The following is a 25,711-nucleotide window of genomic DNA, read 5'->3' as shown; positions in this document are numbered from 1 at the left end:
CCCTGGCAACGCTGTCACAAAGCTAACGGTAACCGTGTTCCTGCTAAGCCCCCCTGGATGCTTCAGCTTTGTCAACATGCACTTAAATGTCCACCAAGGCTTTCTACCGTTTGATCTCTACTTCCCCTGAAGCGTGTTAACAAATTCACAATGGAGTTTTTCAACGAGCCGAGCTAGCAGACCTTTTTCTCCGTCGTAGCCACAATCAGTTGACCAGCTAACCAGAACGAGTTGTTGTTAGCTCGGTGAATATGGCGATTGTGTCTGGCTCCTGTGCCAGGGTAAACGGGTCTAGAAATGGGCCGTCTGTATCAGCTACTCCCTCCGGATCCGTTGGACAAGCTCAGCCCATGATAGCGGTGTGGGAATGGCAGGACGACTTGGGTTACTGGCGGCCTTACAGCGGCCAAGTGAGCGCCTACATCGAGCGGTGTCTGACACCGCGGGGCCAGAGAGGAGGAGGACCCGGCTCAACGAGCATCTGCCTCGGACAATCAGACCCCAGCCTGTCGCCTTATCTCATCGACATACCGAGCTTAAAACAGTTTCGACAGGACACAGGTAAAACACGATATGACATTTTATACTCCCGCATAAACTTAACGTCACATTATGAATGATTTTTTTGACGTTATGCCTCGAGCCGTTACAGTTATCAGGCCAGGCTAACAGATAGCTAGCTGCTTAGCTCACTGAGGCGCTGTTGTTTTGATGAGTGTTTACATAGCTACAAGCTAAGATTAGCAAAGTAGGCTATCCAGGATTGAGTTATGAAATACAGCCGACTTTCATAAATGCTTTTTTACCCTCTAACGTTAGCTAACGTTTCCATTTCTACATTGTTGACGCTTGTAACATTGTTGTTTTGCCTCTGTGCTCACTTGATTCGTGCTAACTAGTTTGAATGAAGAGCAACAGAGCTTGCAAGTTAAAGAAAAATAATTGTTATGACACACTTGTAGCAGTGTCAGTGCTCTTCTAGATAATGCAAGAAGTACAATAAAGTAGAAACATTAGCTTGACATCTGAACTGGCTGCCATTAGAGATAAGCTTGCACTAAGGCAAGGATTATGATGTTTACAGTATTGACTAGGGCCGTCAAACGATACACTTTTTTTCATTCGCGATTAACCCCAGCATTTATATAGTTAATCGGAAGTAGTTGCATCTTTAGCACATGTTTTCGATTCCATCATTTAACGTATCAAAACAAATCAGTTTTAATGTTCTAACTGACAAGAAAGCAGTTCTTACCGGTTCTTGATTAGGAATCAAATAACAACAAACAACTGCATGGGGCCAGCATTAAGTGGGCATTTCTGTAAAAGGGAGACTTGTGGATATCCATAGAACCCATTTGCATTCAGATATTTTGAGGTTAAAGGTCAAGGGACCCTTGTGAGATGACCATGCTGTTTTTCCATTGCCATAATTTAACCTAATTTTGGGGTGTTATTAAGTCCACTTCCTGAGAAGCTAGCTTGAAATGGCTGTCTAGTTTAATATGATACCAATACCATCACTCTGTCTTCAAAATTCAGCCTGGTACAGCCTCTCAAAGACGGGAATTTAAAAAAAAAAAGCATGGTATGCACGGACCTTAATCATATCACGATTAATGCATTTACGATTTAAAAATAAGGTTTCTGAACTTGGCACTTGTATGTGTTATGGCCCCACATTGGGATTTTGGCTCAACACATGCTTTTGGTCTTACAAATGAACTGATCATTCAAAACATTACAACCAGGTGAAGTGAGTAACATTGATAATCTTCTTACAATGCAATGTTCTGTGTTGGATCTTCGCATTCATGTGGGCGCCACCTGACATGCTGTGCCCACCCAGATACCGTTTCAGACCAAGGAACAGCTCATGGCAACGGCATTCCCTGATCACAGTGGTCCCCCAGCAGGACAGTGCACCGTGTCACACCGCAAAAACTGCACAGAAAAGGCCTGAGGAGCATGACAAAGAGCTCAAGGTATTGATCTGCTCTCCAAATTTCCCAGATCCTGATCTGATTGAACATTCATGGATGTGCCAGTACCCCAGAGGTACCCCTGATCCACATTGGGGCCTTGTTGGATTGGATTTGGCTCTGACTTGTCAAAGCTGGATTGAGATCTGAGGAATCTGAAGGCCAGGTTAACACCTTAAGCTCTTTGTAAAGATCTTTGGGCCATTTCTGAACTGTGATGTGGTGTTGCATGGTGCATTGTCCTACTGGAGGGCCATCGGAGAGTGCCGCTGCCCTTATGGGAGGTACATGGTACACAACGATGGTTTGAGCGTGTCAAGTGGCATCCACACAAAAGCCAGGACTCAAGGTTTCCAATCAGGACATTAAACTGTAACAAGATGATCATTGCTAATCACTTTTGCTGCCGGTGGTTTAAATGTTTTAGCTGATCGGAGAAAGGCTTTGATGATTAGTATATTCAATAAAAATCATCTCTGTATTTTCAGGAAAGACACGGTCAGTTCGACGGTCCCTGTTTGCCCAGTCCTCGGGCCTCGGCAGTGGTGTTTATTGGGAATGGCTCAACGATGAAGGAGGATGGACCCCATATGAGACCCGAACCTCTATCCTTTTGGAGCACAGCTATCAGGCCCGCCAGGGAACGGCAGACTTGGGCCCCCATGGATACAATTACATAGTGGATCTCACCTCCTTGGCCCAAGTTAACAAAGCGACGGGCTTCAGACGGCAGGTCAGACGGCAGTGTAACCTACCCTACCCACTGGCCTCCGCCGGCCCCCCGGCCATCCCCTCGGGCCCTGCCTGCTCCTGCCAGCAGTGTTTGAGCCACAGCAGCACAGGACCCATGCCCAGCCGTTCACGACATTCCTTTTCGTCGGGCAGTCTGAACCGGCCCAGTCTGCAGGGGACAGGAAGGGCTGCAGCTGCTCACCCCACATCTGTGTACTCGCCGTACCCCAGGAGACCCCTCTCTGTGGGGGGGATGTCCTGGGGCAGCCCCTGGCCTCCACCACCCTCTGGTAGTCAACTGTCCACACCACTACTGACCAGCTCAACCAGTACAAATGGGTTAAGGTTGGTATCTGATATTTGGATTGTGATTTGGTTTTCAGTGTTATACAATCCCGTAAGGCTAGTTGATGTGGCTCTAAAATAATATCACAATATTTTGGGGTATTTCTGCAATGACGATATTCTTGAGGATATGACAAAATACTAAAAAATATTTTAGTTTTAATTTCAAAAACAACAATAACAACACTATTGCTATAGTTGCTAGAAATGAAAGCTTGCCTAAAAATATGCACTAAAAACAGAACAAATTATCTCTGATTTCTTAAGTATGTAAACAACAGCAGAAACTCATTCTGTATTAATAGAAATATTACAACAAAATCAAATCATGTGCAAATTGCACATCTAAACATTTGCCAAATACCTTAAAATATACCTAAAATTTACCTTTGAAGTAGCAATTTCGTCTTTAGCAATGCTTGTTGTTGCCGTGAGTAACAGTCATTATGTCAACAAGTTGAAATATTTCCATTATTTTGATATGAATTTTCTTATCATGTTATGAAATTATATGGGTTGTAGCAAACCCCAGCCAGACAATGGCTGAGTGTACTGATGGTGTTAAAAAGTTTTTATTTTCTTTCACCATCACTGTTTTTCTTACAACCGTGCCCAAAACACGCCTTTCAAAACACGCCGTCCAAACCACCTTCAGAACCACTGTAAGAGCTGAAGAAACACAAAAATAAATAAAATTATCTCTTTTATACATGAAACACAACAATAAACCATATAAAAATGTACACAAGCAAATTGCACTACTAAATGTTACTACTGCTGCAATTACACGTGTGAAATAAGCATATCGGCATCAGTGATGTTAACGTTACGGATTAAATCATGAACGACATGATATGGCACACCCCAACAGTCGGGTTGGTAAAACAGCATCACAATGACGTCCCTGTGGCTCAGTCGGCCGAGAGGGGATGCATGTGATGGGCCCCTTTCCACCCTTTCCTCCCCTTCTTCTTTGTCTTCCTGTCTGTCTCCACTTTGACCTGTCTTGTAAAACAGGAACGCCAGAAACATGATCTGTAGCTCCAAGCCCTGCAGTGGTATGTTTGCTTTGGCTCAGTTCCTGTGACTCTTGTCGGTGTCATCTTCAGCTTTCCTTCTTTTTTGTCCCTGATGGCATAAAAGTGCTTTGTAAAGAATTGCTTACTTAAGTGGTATAATGGATCTGCAGTTCACTTTCAGTTTCTCTGGGCTGTGTTAAGTTTCATTTAGTGTTTCACCGCCACCGGAAATTAATAATAGGATAGTAAAATGCTGGATGCGCACACTGTGGTCTGTGTTATGAAGCTGTTCATTTGTGCAGTGATTGCTCACACTTCTCAGTGATTACTGAAGGTGCAACTATAAACAACAAATAACCACATGTATTAAGCTGTCTAATCGAGGCTGTCTGTAATGTGCTACTAAGCTCAGAAAAGATGTTTTCTAAAAATGTTGGTTACTTTTAATACTCCATACAGGGATTTTTAATCATGTTGCAGGTTCCTTTTGACAGTAGCTTAGCTGATGTCAAGAAGCGTCATTATCAGTGACACATTTCCTCCTATTGTGTTACTGTGTCTTCTTATTTGGCTTGTAAGCGATCTAACGAGTTAAACATCTGCACAGAGATTTTTTTTAAAGTAATTTGAATGTTGTGTCATATGTCTGCGTTTTTTCAAGCCGATAACATTTTGCCATGTTTTTTACGCTTGTGTGGCGTTTTGGCTTCCCTGATCACAAAAATAGATATAAACAGGAATAGTGTTGAAACACTTGGAGGATGAACTGATTAGTCGATTGATAAAAATGCAGACAGTTATTTTGGTAATGGCCTGATTTTTTAAGTCTCTGTTTTCTCAGTTCTAATGATTGCTGCTTTTCCCCATTTTACAGGATTGTAAATTTGTTTTTGACTCTTTGTCAAATGAAAAAAGCAGTTTAAAGACGTCACTTTAAATGCTGGAAGATTCTGCTGGCCACTTTTCACTGTTGTTCAGCATTTTGTAGACTTAACTGTTTATTCAAACAATCTGTTGATTATTTTCTTGATTAATTGATGAGTATTTTAGTCTACACAGTGTTAGAAAATACTGTAAAATGTTAATCACTGTATCCCAAAACCCAAGATGACATCCTGAAAAGCCTGTCCACAACCTGAAGATATCAAGTTCACTGTCAAAGAGTAAAGAAACTCGATGAAAATATTCACATTAAGAAGCTGGAATTAGAGATTTTACTTAAACTCAATTAAAGAAATTATTTAAACCGTATTTGCATTTATATAGGCTAATTAAGAAAAAGATACTTGCTGTTCGTGCGTCAATAATCCATAATATTGCCGAGCAACATATTGCAATACTATGCTGCATGATTTTTTCCCTCTTTCCTAGTTTCAGCCCTAAAACTCTATTTGGTTTTAAGCTCCATTATATGTCAGTACTAACGACTGCAAATTTATTTTCCGTGAAGGCTGTTTTGCAAAGTAAGCAGATTCGTTGGGCGCATATTCATCAATAAATGGGGTGTTGAGTCACGCTCGCTAGTTGCATCACACTCATGCAGTCAATGTTAAGTTGTTGTTAATCAATCTCAGAACCTCCCAGTTATTTACTGGCCAGTCTGGATGTGGTTGCATTTTGTAGCTCCTTAAGTAAAAGGTAAATAAACCTAGCAGTTAATTCACAGGCAGGTTTTTTTATTTTCTCGTCTTGATCTGGGGCCAAAGCTATTCCTAATGCCACTGTGGTTAAATGTTCTAATCCTGTGAAGTGGATTGGAAACTGAAATCGTTTTTAGTCTTTGTTTTGCTCTTCCTGCCTGGCTCATTGTTGCTGTTTTTACTGACTGACTGTCCCTGTCCTTGTTTCCTGTCCTGCAGTGTTCCTTCCATCTCTGTGCAGCTGAATGGATCGACCAGTGTAAGCTCTGCCCTGGCAGGTAAACGGGTCACTAACCATCCATCCTGACTGTTACTTCTGCTCTGTTCTGCACCACACTTGTGACTTGGCTGCAGGTTTCATTCAGTACAGTGTTTGAGGCTCATGTGCTTTTTTCTCTGCGTTTGCCATGTGAGTGTCAGTCTGTTAAGGAACAGCAAAAAGCTGGAAGGAGGGGGTTAAATAAATAAAAATAGTACACTCCCTAACTTAAAAAAAGGGGAAAACGATGTCGCTTTTATTGTTTAAACCATCAGAGAGAGGCTTCTATTCAGCGAGAAACAAAAGTGATTTTATCCTGTTACAACACAGGACATTAAAAAGCAGCCTCCACACAGGCTTGTTTTTATGAGCCTACACAAGTTTCTTCATGCTGTACAAAGCATTTGGCCCTGGATTCAAAAAAGTGATTGACTGTAGTTTTCAGTCTTTATCCTGTAAGACAACTGCTGTCCCACAGGTCCACCTGACTCAAAGCTAAAACACATAATAGAAGGGACTACGACTGACAGATGCAGTACACCTACGTAAGTGGAATACATTAACTCAGCAGATCTGCATTTCAAATAACTTAAATTATGATGATAAAATATAGCTGTGATCCTGATCACCAGAGGTTTGGACTCCAGTCACATTACTTGGTCTGCGGTCAGACTCAAATCCCAAATTTGATTACTTTAGACTCAACAAAATCAAAAAACACTCGCAGCTCGACTTTGACTTTAACACCAGTGACTTGTAATTTCCTTTTGAGCATTGGACCCCAAAATACCTGATACCTTTGCACAAGCCCACATATTTCAAAATATGTTATTTTAAAAATGTGACACAAATCAATTAAATCCTTAATTGCATTTCAGCAATTATTGTTGAATGTTTTACATTTTTAAATCCAAAGATACCTGACATAGGCATCAATGCGTATTTTGGCTTTTTCCTCTCATCACATTGTCTGCATGCTTCTTGTGCCTTATAGATTAATTCAAGGTTTTCATTTTTTTTATAAGGTTTTCTTTTAGCCTCCTTCTATCCTCAAACATGCTTGTTTTTAGATTCCTGTTTTCCGAGCTTTCCCTCAAACACGTCTGCATTCTTCTCCATAAAAGGAAACATTAGGCTGAACACAAAATCAAATCTCAAGTCTTCAAATTAAAACAGTGTGCCTGAACTTCCATAGAAACTATTCCTAATGCGTCGCCTGTTCATCACGTCCAAATCACTAGTTTCATCATGATGCAAAACTTTTTTTTCCCCATCATTTCATCATGTTTAAATATCACTCAGATCTGACAATGAACGTCAGTTTAATTCAGGAGGATTCACGTTCCCACTGAGTGACAATAAGGCAGAGCTATTTAAAGAGCTCAGTTATTCCAAGTGTGTATATTTATCAGATACATTTACAGTTTGTTTTCACTTAGTTTTTTTTGGTGAAGCAGAATATTATATTAGCTCAAGATGATGGGCAACTGAGGTAATAAAAAAATAAAATAAAGCAAATCTCAATAGAGGTACTCAACAGTGAAATAATTTATGGTGATTTATTCCTTTTGAGTAAATCATGATAATACCACTGACTTAATTTGGATTTTGTATTCTCGGTGCGCTGAGCTCTAACACTGTGGTCACCTTGTTACTGTCTGGGGCTCATTAACACTTCTGAAGCTTGTTCTCTGTGTAACCTGTGACCTGTCCGATGTAGCTGGTGCACTCACATTCGCTTTTTAATCATGACGAACCAGTTTGAAATTATTGCATACAAGGCCACTAATGATTATCTTAAAAATTTCACGCATGTAATCTGGTTTCCTTTTTCGATGACACATGGTCACATATATATATATAATGCTTTGATTTTCCCTGCAGTTTTTTAAAAAAAAATACTATACATCATATAGCAGGTAGGCAAGTTGTTACATTGACATGCAAAGTGAGCGCTCCCTCTGTCTTTTTATTTATTTTTTCTGCTGCACACTTCTCAAATTATGACTGCCTTTCTTGGCTGTGATAAGCCGACTGAATCAATACAATCAGCCCGGAGGAAACTGCTGGACCGGAACCTCATTAGTGCAAAGCACCGTACCATGACTTTGGTGAATCATTTCAAATGGAAGGCCAGTCATGCGGTGTCTTCTCCAAATGTACAGTTTTAATGATCATGAGTCGGTAATGAAAATTAGCAGTGCATCAGCTCTTTCTTTGCACTTTGTTTAGTTTGCATTTTCAGTATTAGACGCATACAATAAATACTTTGGCTTCCGTTACTGTTAGAGGTCGAATTTACATGTTCAGGAAGGTTCATTAGGTATTTGCTTTAGTTAACTTTTTTCTTAAGTGTGTGCTTTAGTTAAGTTTTTCATAAGCAGGTATTGAATAACATTTGGTGACTGAATCAGTCTTACGTTAATGTCATTGACTATGTTTACATGCACACTAATATTTCACTTTTATTCTGAATTTGATGAGTCACATAATAAGCATATTCCATCTGGATATTCTGAATTCGGCCTTATTCCAAAAGGCTTGTAATGTAAATATTAGTTAGAGGTATTTATCATGTGATCAATTTTTAACACAATTGTAATAATGATGTAGCTTTTGCATTTTTTTAAGCAGAAGAGCCTTACAGGGACAGGGGTAACAAATGGTTATAAATTGGTTAGAATACATTTCTAACCTGTCTCGCATCGTCCCTGATAAATAAATAAATAATGATACATTTTGACATGAAAGACATTATGTTAGGGCACGTTATCTGAGTATGCATGGTAAGTCAAATTAAATATTAATGGAATATTAATTTTAATAGCTGTAGAACAGATTCAAATTAATATTGTCTTTTTCACTGTAAACATTTTACACATGTACATTCACAGTCAGTGAGTGTTGCCTCTAATTTTTCAAACTAAAAAATATTGCAACTATTCTGGTAACATTGCCAGGTTTTGGCTGCCCAAAAGGTGGGCTGCAGCTAATTATTATTAGCTTCGACGTTTGGTCTGTAACATGTCAAAAATTTGTTAGAAATGTCCATCCCAGTTTCTGAAGTCCAGGGTGATGTCTTTAAATGTCTTGTTTTGTAATTCAAAGTTTAAATATATTCTGTTTAGTATGATATAACACAGAAAAAAATCCAGAAAATCTTCATATCTGAGAGGCTGAAAACAGTATTTCCTGCAATATTTGCATGGAAAAATTATGTTAATGATTGAATGATTACCAAAATAGTAGTTGGTTATTTTTCTGTTGATCAGCTAATTGATAAGCTGACAAATCATTGCAGCTCTACACACAAGCAAGCTACTTCTAATCTCACGTCGTCAGTTTGGGGAGAGAAACAGCCCACGCTGTCAAAGTAACTTCATGTTCAACTTTTCAACAGTGAATGTTCTCTTTCCTTTCTTTAGAAAGTACATCGTGTTGCTTTAGATGATCATGCTAATAAATCTTAGATCTGCAACGCCGTGTCTGCACTGCCAAGCTGTTCACAAGATTGTGCTTGTCATCATGTAAACCATTCCTCATAGTCTGCTGATTGATTGGTCTGACTTCCAACTTCTGAGCGCCATCAATTCTCAGTGGATCTTTTCCAGACGCCCAAGATAACTTGTGCTTTTCACTTAGCTCGTGAGATTAATGCTAGCTTTACAACTGATTGCAAAAACAGCTTCACTAATTAATCAAAAAAGAAGAGGCAAATAAGCGGAGGCCTTGTGTTAAACATGATCAGTTTGGGTTTAAACTGAAAGTACTTGCTGCTGTATGAGACTCCAGTGTTTGTGTTTGAATAAGCGACACAGTGGGAACATCAGTCGCTGCTACATTTCTCATACCTTTGATTTGTTCCTTTCTACTCCTGCATATCTCCACTTGCTCTCAACCCTCACCTGCCCCACTCTGCCCCCCCCCATCCCGCCTCAACCCGCCCCCCCCCCACCCCCCCCTGCTCCAGGCATGGCCTCCATTTTGATGTCAGCAGTGGGACTCGGCGTGCACTTCACCACTGCCCCCCTCCCTCAGCAGCAGCAGCAGCAACAACAGCAGCCGCAGCAGCAACCTGCTCCTTTCTCTCTTCCTCCTCCTCTCCTCCCCCCAGCCAGCAGGCCCAGCAAGCCCCACAGCAGCAGCAGCAGCAGCAGCAGCAGCAGCAGTACAGTTAGGAGAGCAAAGAGGCAGCACAGGAGAGGTAGCTACCACGCCACCGGCCCTTCCTCCACCTCTTTTTTTCTCCATTTTTCACTTTTGGTCCACTTATCATCACCACAGGCTTGAGAAACATTTCATCCAGCATCAACTCACTTTCATTTGTCTCCATACAGTGTTGTTCACACTACTCCACTTGTGTGTTAGTTGGAAAAAAGTGCTGCTGCTTTTTTTGTACAAATAAGGAGATTTCACAGACCAATGTGCTCTAACCTCGGCCTGTCAGATTCAGCCTCTCTGCTCTCAATATCAGCTGCTTACATGCCATGAAATGCTTCTCTTTAGTTAGTTTTAAGCTCTCAAAGATGTAACATGCAGCACTTTTTTTGCACAAGCTTCTCCTTGACCATCTAAATCGATAAATGTTACAGGATTTTTAGAAATACGGAGTGCAAACCCTGCCATAAGCTGTGCAAACAGAATTAACAAAACTTCAGTCAGATGCTGTGGCCTTCACAGCCTCCACATCCTAAACACCTGTTTTCCACCAGATCATTGGTCCTTGAACTGTTTCCAATCAGAATTCTTGGAACGGTGCTATTAGTGAAACCAGCCCACATTTCAACCAGTTTAACGCGGAACCATTGTAAACAAGTATGTGCCATTAACGGAGGGCGCTGCACAATGCACAAGAAAATTAAACATTAGTAGCAAAATTGCAGATTTATAACCTGCAAACTTTTGATCTTTTATGAGAGAGATCTGTTTTTACCCAAAAAACATGCATGAACCAACTGTTAATGAGACCACTGCACAATCTGTTTTTGCTCAGTGATTTCTCCATCCTCTTTTTCCAGCCTGAACAATGACACGCGCGCTGATGTCATCATGTTTGTACTTCAGGTCAAGGAAAACCTGACGTTTTTTGGTTCTGGACCAATTTAATTATTTATTTTTGGTCTAAATGCTCTTAATGGTTCAAAATTAGGTGCAAGAACTGAAAAGAAATTGGCTTTATTTCGCTAAAAAAAGAGGTAACAAAGAAATCCCAGGAGCCACTTCTGCAGTATAGAGCTGGAATGATTTGTCGATCAAATGAATTGGTCGCCGGGTCGTCAGTTCTCAATTGACTTGTCTGGTTATATAGCGGTAAAATAAATAAAAATAGGGTGTTATTTTGCTTAAAGATTTGTCGTTTAAGTAATTTTTCAAGCAAAAAAACCATGACTTTGATGGTTCCAGCTTACATCTTAAAAGAAAAAAATAATAAAAAGGATTGCAGAAGTTGCAGCAGTAAATCAAACTGAAGACATCTTGATATTTACTGTCAGATGTGGTGTTTTATTAAAGGGGGTTTGCACATACATGATACTGTTGGCCATTGAAAAACAACACAGTATGTGTTGCACAGCTCAACTGATTAAATTCCAATAGAAATATTAAGCTTCGCTTCATTGCCGCCTCTTTATTTCTGCCTGATTTTCGTCTCTCATCTCTCTATTGTCATGACCATAAATTACACCTCCTCCACACTTATTGTCTGCTACTTTTAACTTGACATTCCAGCTCTTGCAATCAACAGGGGACATGTCAGACACAAAAAGCTTTACACAAAGTGTTGATGCCCACAAACTTATCAGCGAATATATTCTTTCTTATTTCTCAGCTGGGAGAAAACAGCCTCCTAACCTTTCACAATCTGGATTTAAATGGAGCTGTCCTTTGCGATAAACTCTAAGACATTTTAACATTTAATTAGCCTCCAGAAATCTGCTTCCTAAACAGACTTGACGCTCACGTGTGTGTGTGTGTGAGAAAATATGGTACATGCATTAAGTATCTGTATCCATCCCTCATGCTGCCCATCATGTGAACACTGTGTGCTTCTTTCTGTCATCATGCGTTCAAGTTGTCTCTGTGCCTTCATGTGTTTGCATGTTTTGTATCTTGTGCAGATTTATTTGTATGTAGCAGATGCAGAAAGAGCCGAAATTCAGAGCTTATGCAGCTAATGTTTGACTGAAAATCTAAAATGAGGTTGTGAATTATTTGATGTTGTGAAGAAAATCATTTCCTTTCATCTCACCAGAGTCTCATCTTTTTGTGTGGCAGTTTGTTGGAAATCACCGTTTTAGTGTGTGGCCCGTTGCAGCTCATTCATCTCTCTGTGCTCTCTCTTTTATCCCTCTTTTAGCCTCAGCTCAGAGACCCGAGGAGGTGATTCAGCGCTACATGGAGGTAGTTGCCGGAGCACCAGATGAGGTAAATGTTTCATGGTCAGGTTTTTATTTTCCTCCCAGATTTCGCAAAACTACAAAGTTTCAGTTTTCAAAATAAATAGAGAAATTTTGACAAAGCATTTTGCAAGATTGTTCATATGGCCGTATGCTGTTTCTGGCCTTAAAGCGAGGAATCAATTTTCATTTTGCAACTCTGACACTAAACACGCATTTCCCGGGTTTCCCTCAGGACTGCATTATCTGCATGGATCAACTGTCCAATCCGTCCGGCTACGAGACACCGTCCACAGAGGAGGGAGGCCAGAGCATCCTGCCAGACACTGTGGGGAAATTCATCAAATGTGGACACACCCTGCATATGCTCTGCATGCTGGCCATGTACAACAACGGAACGAAGGTACACGACTGTTACTGGCAGCATGGAAACTCGTTCATTTATGACGTGGACAAAATGTTGACAAAGTTAGATTGTGATTAAAACCAAATACTTGTACTATTATATACTTTATATGTACAAATTAATCTGCCTTGAAGTACAACATGAACGCAACAGTTGGACTGAAGTTAAAGACACACAGGGACTGGCGGTGTTGCGGAAAGGTGAAATTATACATCATTAGATTAATAAGGAAAATGTCGATGACATTCTCTAGAATTTGAACACAGAGAGCAGAATAGAGCTGCTATTCGATTATTATTTTATTTTCTATTTTGTTATGCATTCTGTGCACTAAATTTTTATCCTTATTTTATCTTTTAGTAGTATTATCAAATGGATTTTATCCATTTGAAGATGCATTGTTGTGTATTCTGTTCTGATTTTATTTTATTTTTACATGTAGGCTTTATTATGCCTTTTTGGTCTTTTATGTGTTTTGATGTGAAGTGTTTGGTGCTTTTAATTTCCTTCTTGTGAAGCACGTTGGGCTGCATTTCTGGTATGAAAGGTGCTATACAAGTAGAGTTTATTGTTGTTATTATTATTATTATATATTACCCATTGGGGGGCCGTTTACATGACAAGGGTTCTCGCGTGAAATGTTAAACTTTTGTTGTGGTTTGGCTTTTCATTCACACAACGGCGTTTTATTTTTAAACGCAAAGGAAAGACTTTTCCGTTTTTAGTAGGGCTGTTCTCGTCTACACGTGGCCTAAGAGGGACGCTGTGTACATTTATTCACGAGGAGCAGCGTAACCTAATTGATCATTTTAGAACATAAAAGTTTAGTTGTGTTTCCTCTCTCAAGTTTGTAACGACTACAGTGCACAACTCAGAAGAAAACCGTTTACTTCTCCAATTTGTCAAATCCGTCATCTGAATAAGCAGTGCACCAGGTGCAGGTGCACCTGGCTTTTAAGGGGAATGAGACATGACACTGATTGGTTTAATTCATGTTTCGCCTAAAACACCTATGATTAATTTAGGGAGTAAATACATTCCCGTTTGCCTCTTGTACCTTACTTTGGTACAACCCAATTCTTTAATTAATGAACTTAAAAAGTGCCAGTAGGCATTTTGTAAACTTTAACAGAGCCCACGCATGCCGTTTACCCTGCTTTCAATCTTAACCCTTTGAAACCTGGATCAACATCACTTTTCTTGTGCTACATTCAGACGTTCAAACTTAAAGTTGATTTGATCCTTCCTAAAAACATGGTATAAAAGGCAATGAGCAAAGAAATGTCCTGCAAGATCTAGATTTTTTTTCCAAAGCTAGGAAAAATGTTCAGAAAACTGTATTCATTATTATCATAATTACATAATTAAAATTATTTTACAGAATTATTCATTTTTCAGGTCAGTTCCTTGTTTGTCTCTGTTTCTGGGCTTTTTTTTTTTACTCTTCTTTCTTTTTTTTCTGGTGATGTTCAGGTATTTGTTTTTGTAACTTTTTACAGGTGTCTCGGTAATTTTTGGGTGATTATTTTTCTTATGTTGCTCATTGCCTTCTTCCCATGTTTCTGAAAGAAATCAGTGTAAAGTGTAAATGCGAAGCTGATCGCCTCCTGGCTCTGGCCACATACATCACAGATGCCGTCGTCTCATCTCACTGACAAGAAGAAAATAATCACCTTCTGATCTTCATCTGTAAAGTTCCAGTTTTCAAACTACCTCTTCTCTTGTTTAAATTTTGTATCGACAGTACACAATCCAATAACCACTTAACCACAGATATTCCACATGTCTGTGCTTATCTTGGCCAAACTAACTTCAGGTACAAAGCACCTTTCTTTTTGTATTTCTTTCTAAAATCACAGTCTGGCAACTAAAATACAACAATGTGTTTTTAGAAATAGTTGCTTTAATGTATAAAATGAATAGAGAAACTGATGAATGGTCCCATAAAATGTGAGGAAATGAGCTCCTTTCCTGCCCACAATATGTTTTTTTTAGTGTTTATTGCTTTTTATTAAACAAGCATTTACTTAAGGTGTAGTATTTATACCAAATATCAACATCATATAAACAAATGACAATCAAGTGCTGGTTGATGGAAGTTAGAGGCACGGTGACTTGTTGAGGGAAGAGAACACAAAACAAAAGTCTCATCAGCAGATCGATGAATATTTGATCAGCATGTAACCCAGTTTATATTGATCGTTTAAAAGGCTCTCTGCTCGTGTTTTCTTGTCAGGACGGCAGTCTGCAGTGCCCCTCGTGTAAGACAATCTACGGAGAGAAGACCGGCACGCAGCCCAAAGGCAAGATGGAAATTTACAGCATCGCCCAGTCGCTGCCAGGCCACCCAGACTGTGGCACCATCCAGATCATCTACAGCATACCACCTGGCATACAGGTACGTCTGCACACTGAGCTCCCGCTCTGCCAACAACGAGGAGTAGAAATCCAGCCCTGCATTTTCATTTGTTACCACTCTTTTATGTTGCAGTTTTTTTCCTATCTGGGCTGCAAAATCACAACATGAAAACAGTGTTTTTAGGACACTAGAAACCACAATTTGTCTACTGAAACAAAATTATTATTTGAAAAAATTGGGGGTCATATTATAGTTAAGTAGTCGGTACTGACAGTTCTGGCTTTTACAGAGAGTGTTGCATTATGGGTTGTTTGTAGCCTTAAAGGGTAACTTGGGTGTTTTTCACCCATGTTTGTGTGTTTAAGGGACTAATGGGAACAACAATTTTTTAAATTGGCCCAGTATTGAGCCGAATGGCTGCAGACGGCAGAGGCGAAACAGGCTGCGATGAAACCACTCAGAGCATTTGGCACCGTCAGTTTATGACCACTCAAAGTGCTTATTTTGCCTCTGACAGGCTCAGATCATTATTCTAAGTTAACAGAGTAGATTCCTGTTTGTTCAACCAGGAAAAAAGCCCCAAAATTGCTACAGCCAAACCCACCAGACTCCATTTAGATAAACAGCAATTTCAGCGTGTACAAAGTCAGCATATTTTCCCATCTAACTGGATGACTTGAGGTTTCATTTTAACCAAACCAGCGTTGCTGATTGGGGAACAGTAGAAAGATGAAGCAAGACGGCTTTTAGGAGGATTTTCTGTTTTGTTTCTGCCTGTGAGAGGCAGAGAGCTGTAGGAGTGAGCGAGAAAAGTTCAAATTATTTAAACTATTTTGGCTGTACGTGACAAAAGCAACATGTGTAAGCAAGGGAAGTAGAGCAATCCTCAGTTTCAGAGTTTCCCAAACTCTGTAACACAACATTATCTGGTGAGGAAAAGTAAAGCTTGGCAAAATGTCTGCAGTCAGATGTGACTACAGGCGATCAGTTAACGAACTTAGCAAGATCCCAAGCTAAAAATAGCTTCTTTACTCATTTTACTCATTTGTAAAGTATATTTTATATACTTTATTAATCCCAGAGGGGGAATCCAACATATACCTGTGCACGTTTTGCATCTGCAAACGTGTGCACTACTTTGCTGTGAGCGAGGAGCCGGAAGTAAATGTCTTATCACTGAAGACATCTTAAATGTGTGATGTGCATCATGGAAAAGTTTCATGTTTTACTTTAATGAGAGAAGAGGCTTCGAGGACGAGGACTCTTCTCTTTGGACAATAGTATCTCAATATAAAATTCCTGGAGGAGAAACTGCAGTCTGCACTGAAGCTAATTCACTCTCAAAGAAGTGTTTTTAACAGACTGATGCTCGGGCTCGACTGTCCTGTGTGCGCAGTGACACCCTCCTCTGTTACAGGGGTCTGTTTGTTTCTTTTTGGAAAAGCTTCATTTCTTTCTTTGCTGTAACCATGCGTGTGGATAAATTGCAGCGCATGTATCAAAAGTTACAAGAACTCAAATCGGATTTGTATTGAGCTGTTTGTCCGCCGTTATCTCCAAAACACAGTTATTAGATTATTGTATTGTTCCAACTGGTATTAAATGTAATGTCTTTCCATTAATCAGTCCGTTTTCGTCCTCCTCTCCCCAGGGTCCCGAACACCCGAACCCGGGACAGCCGTACACCTGTAGAGGCTTCCCTCGCTTCTGTTTTCTACCAGACAACGACAAGGGCCGGAAGGTAAAAAGAAAGCACACCTCGCAGCATCGTAAACAAACACTCATTTCAACCCGACCACAGGAACACACAATCAATACGTTCAGTCACATCATTACCAGACAAGCAGAGTGGAGCCAACGTGACACATCAGGTGCACACGGCTCGATACCGCCAACACAAAACGCCGCTTAACGCTCCATCAGGATTGTAGTGTTTCACTGCGATTAAATTAGGAACATTTTGTGCTCATTATAAAGTTGTGTTGTTTCCATGGTGAATTAGGAAGCTCATTTCCTGCTGGCTGGCAACTGCGGCTGCACACTTCAGCGTCTATAAATAATCTCCGATGTAATGCAGTAATGGAAAATTGGATTAAATTATTCCAGTTGTAGTGTATCTGTGCCGCAGACTCGCTCCCATCATCAGAGTCCCTGCTGGTGTGAGGATGTTCCCCGCAGAACGTGGATTTAAGAGCGGACACACAGCTTGTCCTTCAGTGTACTAAACAGTTGGAAAACACTGTTCTCTTCCATAAATTAGGATCGTAGTTTTAGGAGAGAGGAACGGACGTTCCCATTCAAATCAGCATAGCAGGATGGTCAAATTGGGCGGCTCTTTATTCCTGTTGCAACCGCTGTAACCTTCTGTATAAACAAAGCGACTGACGAGAACTCACTGAGTCGAGGTTTTCAGTAATGTTTTAACGTTTTTAAATAATCTGTTATTTTTAAATTATTACTCTAACTATTTTTCCTGTGTTTTATTGCCATTAATGCGTTTTTCTGGCCTCCATTCATCCACGATGTCTTGTCTTTGTTAGGCTTACATCTTTTTATTAGAAATTTAAGAATTAAATGGCATGATATTACAACTGTTTTTCCATAAAATTATGACTTTAATTCTGGTAACAAGACTTTTTTTTCTTTACGGAGTCAGATTTTATTGTCATTAAATTATGACATTATCCTCATAAAATGATTTTTCCCCCCTCAAAATTATGGTTTTAATCATGCCTTATTCTCCAGTTCCCCCCTCAGTATGGTCCTAAACTCTGTCATACTAAATGTCTACAAATATTAAATGTATTTTTCCTCTTTCTCTCACAGATTGGTAATAATCTTTGTATTAGTTTTTTCAAAAATAGAAAAATATACACAACTTTGAACTGTGATTATCTACCTGCCTTTAATCATCAGAGTTCAGTAAATGGAAGCACATTAGTATTTCCTATTATATTCTTATTCATGGGCAGGGGTGGGCCATTTTTTTGCTGATTGTGTTGCAGAGCTATATATTGAATGAATCTTAATAATTTTAATGTACTTAAAGTTTGCATTTTGCAGCAGTATTATTATCTAAGAAGATCAAAACATCGGATCAGGACCCGGGAAAATCAAATAACTCAGATTAGGAGCAAAATAACTAAATCTGGACATCTCTAATCAGGGCTGCAGCTAAAAATTATTGTGTAGACTAATTTAGATTGGTTTAATTATGTAAACTAAGCCATCGTGTGTTTGACCATTTCTTTTATGTTTTTATTATCCATAATTTTACTTTTTTGGTCTGTTTGCTTTTGAATAATAATTTCTGTATTTCCTTTTTTAAATGTTGGAAATAAATCAAATCCGTTAACGCTTTGTGGGTTTCTGAGTAAAGCTCCTTAATATTGGCTCCATGTCTCTTTCTTGAAAAGGTGCTGGAGCTGCTGAAGGTGGCGTGGATGCGACGCCTCATCTTCACCGTGGGAACGTCCAGCACCACGGGAGAGCCCGACACGGTGGTGTGGAACGGCATCCACCACAAAACCGAGATGATGTCCAACCTGTCGGGCCACGGCTACCCCGACCCCAACTATTTGGACAATGTTCTGTCTGAGCTGGCCTCTCAGGGCGTGACAGAGGACTGCTTCAAACCTCCGAGCGGCGGCGGCGGCGGCGGCGGCGGCGGCAGCAGCTAGGTCACGGCTCCGAGCCTCGCACACTTCCACTCACTGCTGAGTTCAAACCCACCTCTGTGGCCGCGCGGAGCTCCCGCACCCTCTGTCTGTTCTTCAGTTCATTCAGCATCTACCCAAACCTCATGGAGTGAGCAAAGGGGGAGAAGTGAGCTGAAAAAAAAAGGTCTCGAGGCCTCTTTGGAAACGGTTTCTGCTCCACTACGTTCCTGCTCATCACATATTCCACGAGACTGAACTCAGAGAAAAGTGGAGCTCCTCGAACTCTGAGCCTCTTTTATCAAACCTCCACAAACCGGAGATTGTGTTTTTTTGCTTTCTTTTTTTCCATCAAGAGCCTCATCTGAATCCCCGTGTCCGGCTGCCATGACAATGGCAGCTCGCATTGGGGATAAAAATCTCTCTCATTAAGCACTTTAGTTCTGACAGTGCATTTAGCCGACAATGTGTGATTTCCCGGTAAAGGGCAGTGAACTTGTTTTCAAATTGGGAAGTTATGCAATTAACGTGTTTCTGCTGAAAACCTTTGTGTTTGACACAAAGTCACACTGAAACCTCTAGTAGCAAAGTGAATATACTATATTAGCCTATTTGATGAGAAGAGGCAATACTTAACTGATGTAAATAATAATTAAAAAAAAAGAAAAAAACGTGAATGAAACAAAAAAAATATTGTACAAAAAACAACAAACGTGTCCACAAATGCCAGTCGAGGAGAATAAAGTCGTGTATTTTTTAACATTTTAACACTAATTCTGATTTGATCATCTGTTGTTATGTTTTACTCCCTAACCTAATTTGATAAGCCGATGTCTGATGCACTCACATGGTGATTTTTCATGTTTTGGATTTGCAGTAACTGTGCCCGCCGGCATTCTGCAGACATTGTTTTCCTCACTTAGTACGTTAAAGTTTGTGTGAAGGGACAAAGGTTAACATCGTATATAGCTTGAAGACCTCAATCCTTTTGTCCGAATGGACGGGAAGGACCGCGGAGATATTAAGGAAAAAAAAAAAAAAGACACTCCGGTTAAGAAAATTTTACAGTGTGACAATCAAAGGTCATCGAACTCGTCTTGATTAAACAAGACACTTGAAGCCGCGGAGGGCATGATAATGTTCCCGCCGGCTGCAAACTCACCTCCTGTATTCACATGCATTATTCTGCTCACAGTACTGCAGTACAGTCGCTGAACTGAGTCTTGACATGTATACAAGCAAAACTGAAAAAAGTCTCTGCAATAAAGAAATAAGGCAAAATGAAGCCTGTCTCAGTTTTTTCTGACTGATGCTGTTTATTTATTTATTTTTTTTATTTAACTACTACTATTAATACTATTTTTTAATATCATATATTTTTATTAGTAGTTTTTATTTTACCATTATTATTTTACTTTTTTACTAATATTGATAGTCTTATTTGTTTGGTGTACGATTATTATTGTATTATTAGTTCAATTACTTATTTCTTTTCCATTAGTTGTTTTTGTTTTGCTATTAATATTCTTTTATTTTTATCTTTATCTTTGATTAAAATTGTTTTATTTTATTGTCATTGATAGTTTTAATAATTTTTTAAACATATTACTAATATTTCATTTAGTTTTTAATAACTATATTTTATTGTTCATAATTTTTTGTTTTTATTTTCCTACTAGAATATTTTTTAAAGTTTTTATTTTACTACTATTACTTTATTATTACTCTTCTTCTTCTTCTTCTTATTATTATTATTATTACATTTTTTAGTAGTTTATTTTTAACGATATTATTAGTATTAGTATCCAGATCATGAAAAATGTTTCAATTAATGCCAGTAGCATTACAGATTACAGATCAACAATTAACTTGTTGGGAAGAACTTGAAAAAATGAGTTAGTGTCTCAAAATAATAAACCCTCAAGAAAAGACTCAAAATAAGGAGTTTCTCATTGTTTTGAGACACTAATTAATAAATAATTATTATGATAATAAATTTTATTTATAGAGCGTTTTTCACAATGCTCAAAGACGTTTAACAGAGATGAAATTACTACAATTTTTGAAGATAAAAAGGATTTTGAGATGAGTAAGTAAGTAATTCTTAAAAATTGCAAGAAATAAGATTTAGGAATTTATATACACACACATGTATTTGAAATTATGTTACAAAATTATTAGAATTTCTTGAACAAGTTTCCCAGGTCATCTCCATGCAGGTTTGTTTTTAAACATTCTTTCTTTTAATTTTTTTTCTTGTACTTTTTGCTTTCTTCCCATATTTTTGTAAGTAATCAAGTCAGATGCTTAGGTTTCAAAAGGGTTAAATCATTTTTACTTAAGCAAAAAGTAAAATTGCTTTGGTAAAAAATGTGCTCGGATAAAAATAAAAGAGATCAATTATAATGTACCCTGAGTAAACGTTACTGTGTTACATTTATAAGAGGAAGAGGACGGGCGTCAGTGACACTTTTTTAATCCTGAGGGGCACTGTTGTGCAGCAGCTGCACTGCAGAGTGGGAAAGAATGCAAACACATAAAGTGCAAAACAAAATATAATGATATAATATGTTAGAGTTGTTGTAGTCAACACAAAATAAGTCCAAACCAGCACCAGAGCCGACTCTTTCTAGATGACGCTCTGCAGACACACAACTGATCAACCGACCTGACTAACTTCACCAGCATGAACCAGTAAAGAGACAATTCAGCAAAACTGTCTGTCAATAAAAGACATCTGGACACCGCGGCGGGTGCAGCAAGAATTATTTAACCACAGGAGATAATCATTTAACAGCTGAACTGACATCAGTTTTTTGTGCTGCATTCAGACACCATTCAGATTTTAACCTCTGAAATCTGAGAAAATTTGAGTCCTTTGAGAAAACATGCACAAAAAAACATGAGCACCTCAGTAAGAAATGTCCCTTAAAATACAAACAAATGAATGAAAGGGAAAGAAAATTATCTGAAAATTATCTGGTTATGGTTAGTAGATAGGATTAAAAAAAAATAAAAAATTTAAGAAAACTATTTTTCTACTTTTATTAATTATTTACTTAAAATAAGTTACAGGAAAAAATAAAAATACTTATTGCACTTTCTCAATGTCATTTTCTCATTTTTTTTCTGTTTTACTTTTTTTTTTGATTATTTTCAGGTATTCTTCTATCTAATGTTTTACTAATTTCTTGTTAATTTTTGGGCCATTTCTTGTGGAGTTGTTGCTTGTCGCCCTGCCATGTTTATGAAAGAACTTTGTGCTCAGGATCAAAAAATAATCTGCTACTTTTTCTTGCATCAACAGCAGAATAAAACATCAACAAAGCAGAACACATAAACATGAATAAACATATATAAATTGCTGCTCCCCTCTGGAATCTATAATAATTTATAAAGCACCTTTAAAAACAAAGCTGACAAAGCGCTTTGTCAAACAAAGCAAAGAAAAATCAAAGGCAATATAAAAATATAAAGTCAAACAGTATTTCCAAACCAAAGCAGGACAAAAATTCAACATTTTTTTAGACAAAACAGAGTGTTGTTGTACTCACCGGTCTGCAGAGGATGAATATCTTCAGAGCACAATCTGCTCCAGCTTTAACGTCTCTGCTGGTTTATTCCCAGTATCACCTGTCCACTCAGTCTGTGTCCCACTGCGTTCCTCACAAACACTTTGAACGATGCTCTGCAGTCACAACTGTGACAGAAATGAACTGTCACACACAGCAGAAAGTCGCCGTGCTCACACACAAGGTAAAAGTCACCACGTCTGTCACACCCAGCATGCATCTGTTGTTGTTGATTTGGGTCACTTGCTAGTTGATTTGAATCAAAAAAGTGAAGAGTAGACCTTTTTCCACTGCAGACAACATGTCTGCAGAGTTGTCATGGCAGGAACAGCACAGGTGAAACTCATCAACACTCACAACAGCAGAGTCCTAAAAAACCAGCTCACCTGAGTGCAGGAACACCTGCGCTTTTCCTGCAGCTCAAGGAAAAGTGAATACTTTAATACTTTTTAAGCCTTTGAAAAATGAGCAAATTGGCTTGTTTTCTTTTAATAACATGGGAAGAAGGCAAGTAAAGAAAGAATTAATAAATGACACAAAAATGAGCAAGAAATTATTAAAAAAGAATAATAAAATTATCTTAAATTAGTAAAATACAAAAAAACAAAAAACAAAAAACAAACAAGGCAAACAAGACTTAGATAATAATGTACAGTAAACCTGTAACATAATTTTAAATATGTAATTTTGATCATTATAAATATAGTTTTTCCCTAGCTTTTTTAAAAGAACAAATTTTTCAAGCTCTGCTAATTTCTTGCAATTTGTGGCACATTTCATACCGAGATGCTCATTGCCTTTCTCCCTAATAAAGTCATGTTTTATATTATAATAAACATTTTTTTCTCCCTTCAACTTTGTTTTGTGTAAAATTGCGTGTTAAATTTCAATCTGAGTGGCATTAAAAAAAGTCTTAACCCTTTGAAACCTGGAATAACATAACTTTTTTCATGCTGCTTTCACAAGTATTTAAATCTTTGAAACCTGAGTGAATTGGTGCAATTTCTCTGAACAACATTGGGAAAAAGTAATGAGCCACTTGGTAAGAAATGTGCAACAAACTGCAAGAAATTCGAATTTTATTGTACTTTTTAAGTTAGGGAAAAACTATATTTATAATTATCAAAATTACATATTTAAAACTGTTACAGATTTATTACATATTTTAAGCATTTTTCCAAGTCTTGTTTTTTCTTGGATAAAAAAATAATAATATAAGGTAATTTAATTTATTTATTTACTGATTTCTTGCAATTTTTTTGTGTAATTTCTTCTTTTTTCTTTTATTTCATTGCCTTCTTCCCGTGTTTTCCAAAGCGTTTTTTCAAAGGGTTAAAAAGGTATCTGCAACTTATGTCAAGGTACACAAACCTTACACCATACTGACATCCTTTTCATTATATTGCATAGTTGTACATTTTACCAGCTGTTAGTTCTGGCCTGATTGCAGCTGCAAAACTGTAATTGGCTACCTCCGCCTTTGTACAGCTAACAGCCTGAATCTCTGTGACAGGTTAGTCCCTCTCACTGGGACTGTGACAGAGACAAACTGTGGTCCTGCAGATGAGACGTCCCACAGCGCGTTACTGCACAATCAAAAATAAACAACAAAATAAAAGTGCAAGGCAACACATTTTATTTCAAAGGCCTAATTGGCGTTAAGGTACAGCATATTAAATATCGTTAGTCCAGAGACAGTCATCGCAGAATAACATACCATTCTTTCCTTTACAGATACATTCAGGCTGACTTTAAATGAGATATTTTACATGTTGTTAATGTGGTGCTAACATGAAAAGGCTGTTTGCTGAAGGTCTTGTGTTTACTGCAGGTGCTTCCTGCCGCCGTGCGAGCACAGGTTCTACCTGTCGGGCGGGTCCGTTTTGTCTCCTTTAATTTCTGACGGCTTGTGGTCGCCACAACGCCCAATTAAGACACTTTGTTGCTGCTGTTTAATCTGATCTCAGCGGTTACCTGTAAGAGTGACTAGTAGCGTGTGTTAGCGTTGTGGTAGTTCCTCGAGGAGCTGTATAACAGAATAATGTATTTTACATCCCTGCACATAATGTTATATTTCAATAAATATAATAAATAAAAAGTACAAATATCTGAATATTATGGAACCAGATCGTTATCAAAGACATTTTTTTTTGTCAGTAATACATTGCAACCAAATGCTGGATACAACAACATGACTCGGTGGATGGACAAGTCGTAAATGCAAGGGCAGAAACATGACTTTTAAAAACAATATTACCGTCATGATCAGCTTCAGAGGGGAAACAAAAAGTGGTTTCTGTCGTGCCGACACCGTGTGGCGGCGGGAGGCAGAAAGCTTTTGCCCTGCAACATTTCTGATCCACATACATTCTGTTGTTTCTCAACACTCAGGACGTCATTCACAGAGTCACAACTCCAGCTCTCTGTATCCAGCCTGCAGAGACCGTTTTCAGTCTGAGCACTGACAAAGTGTTAGTGTCGCACGTGGAGTCAGGAGTCCAATATCACTGACGCCCTCCGCCTTTTATCCCTTTGCTGCAGTCCAGGTCCGTCCTTCAGTAGTTGACTTTCCCGGGAACCTGCACATTCACTCCGCTGTAGTCCACCATGTACATGGGCCACTGCTGCAGGCGGACACACACACACGCACACGCACACGCACACACACACACACACACACACACACACAGACACAGACACACACACACACACACACACACACACACACAGACAATGGCAGAGGAAAAGTCAGTCCTAACGGTGGAGATAATGCTTTCATTAGTACAAAGAGGTTGTTGACCTTGCCTCAAAACGCAGCTTTAATATTGGATTTCAGGAATTACAGTTAACCCTTTGGAGCCTGAGCAGATTGACTTGATTTCTTTCAAAAACGTGACCCGAACAACAAAAAATAAAATAATAAATGTAAATCATAGTAATAATAAGTATATTTTTTTCTGTAACCTCATTTTAAATGTATTATTAGTGTAGTTTTAATTGATTTTCCCCCTAGTTATTTTGTTAATTATTTCTTTTTTCAAGTTTCACATCATTTTCCCGTCACCTTTTTTTTTCAGTTTGCGGTACATCTCATACCAAGTGTTTTTCATGAAGAGGTGAAATTGTATAACAGCTTCAAGCTAGATTAGACTCCACATTACGATATTTTGCAAATCAAAGGTCCATATTATTCCTCTTACCTGGAGCGCTGTTTATCAGTCGAGATTGTTTTGCTGTGAGTCGAGTGTTGGAGATATCGGCCGTAGAGTTTTCTGCCTTCTCTCTGATATATAATTTCCTCAGTTTTGATAATTTTCTAAAATTCTCATCCCTCAAACTGTTTTTT

General features: G+C 38.7%; 2 protein-coding genes across 3 annotated transcripts in view; one reads left to right on the top strand and one right to left on the bottom strand.

Annotated features, from left to right (window-relative positions):
• dtx2 (deltex 2, E3 ubiquitin ligase) lies at window positions 1-20,078 on the top strand. 2 transcript variants are annotated; one of them, XM_042499116.1, is made up of 9 exons: window positions 1-561; window positions 2,471-3,059; window positions 5,938-5,996; window positions 9,948-10,181; window positions 12,333-12,400; window positions 12,608-12,775; window positions 15,015-15,176; window positions 16,789-16,878; window positions 18,554-20,078. In XM_042499116.1, the coding sequence occupies exons 1-9, from the start codon at window positions 252-254 to the stop codon at window positions 18,815-18,817; spliced, it is 1,944 nt and encodes a 647-aa protein (XP_042355050.1). In that variant the 5' UTR covers window positions 1-251; the 3' UTR covers window positions 18,818-20,078. The 2 variants fall into 2 exon arrangements, with proteins under 2 accessions (XP_042355050.1, XP_042355051.1); XM_042499117.1 differs by lacking the exon at window positions 9,948-10,181.
• A 3,906-nt stretch (window positions 20,079-23,984) lies between these two features.
• gtf2ird1 (GTF2I repeat domain containing 1) overlaps window positions 23,985-25,711 on the bottom strand; it is a 36,235-nt gene continuing 34,508 nt past the window's right edge. Inside the window, 1 exon segment of the mRNA XM_042499028.1 lies at window positions 23,985-24,989. Coding sequence (XP_042354962.1) covers window positions 24,921-24,989 — 69 coding nt within the window. The 3' untranslated portion in view covers window positions 23,985-24,920.

This window comes from Plectropomus leopardus, chromosome 13, assembly GCF_008729295.1.
Source record: "Plectropomus leopardus isolate mb chromosome 13, YSFRI_Pleo_2.0, whole genome shotgun sequence".
In the NCBI taxonomy this organism is placed as follows: Eukaryota; Metazoa; Chordata; class Actinopteri; order Perciformes; family Serranidae; genus Plectropomus; species Plectropomus leopardus.
The sequence above is the reverse complement of the archived record's forward strand: the minus strand, read 5'-3'. Positions and strand labels throughout refer to the sequence as shown.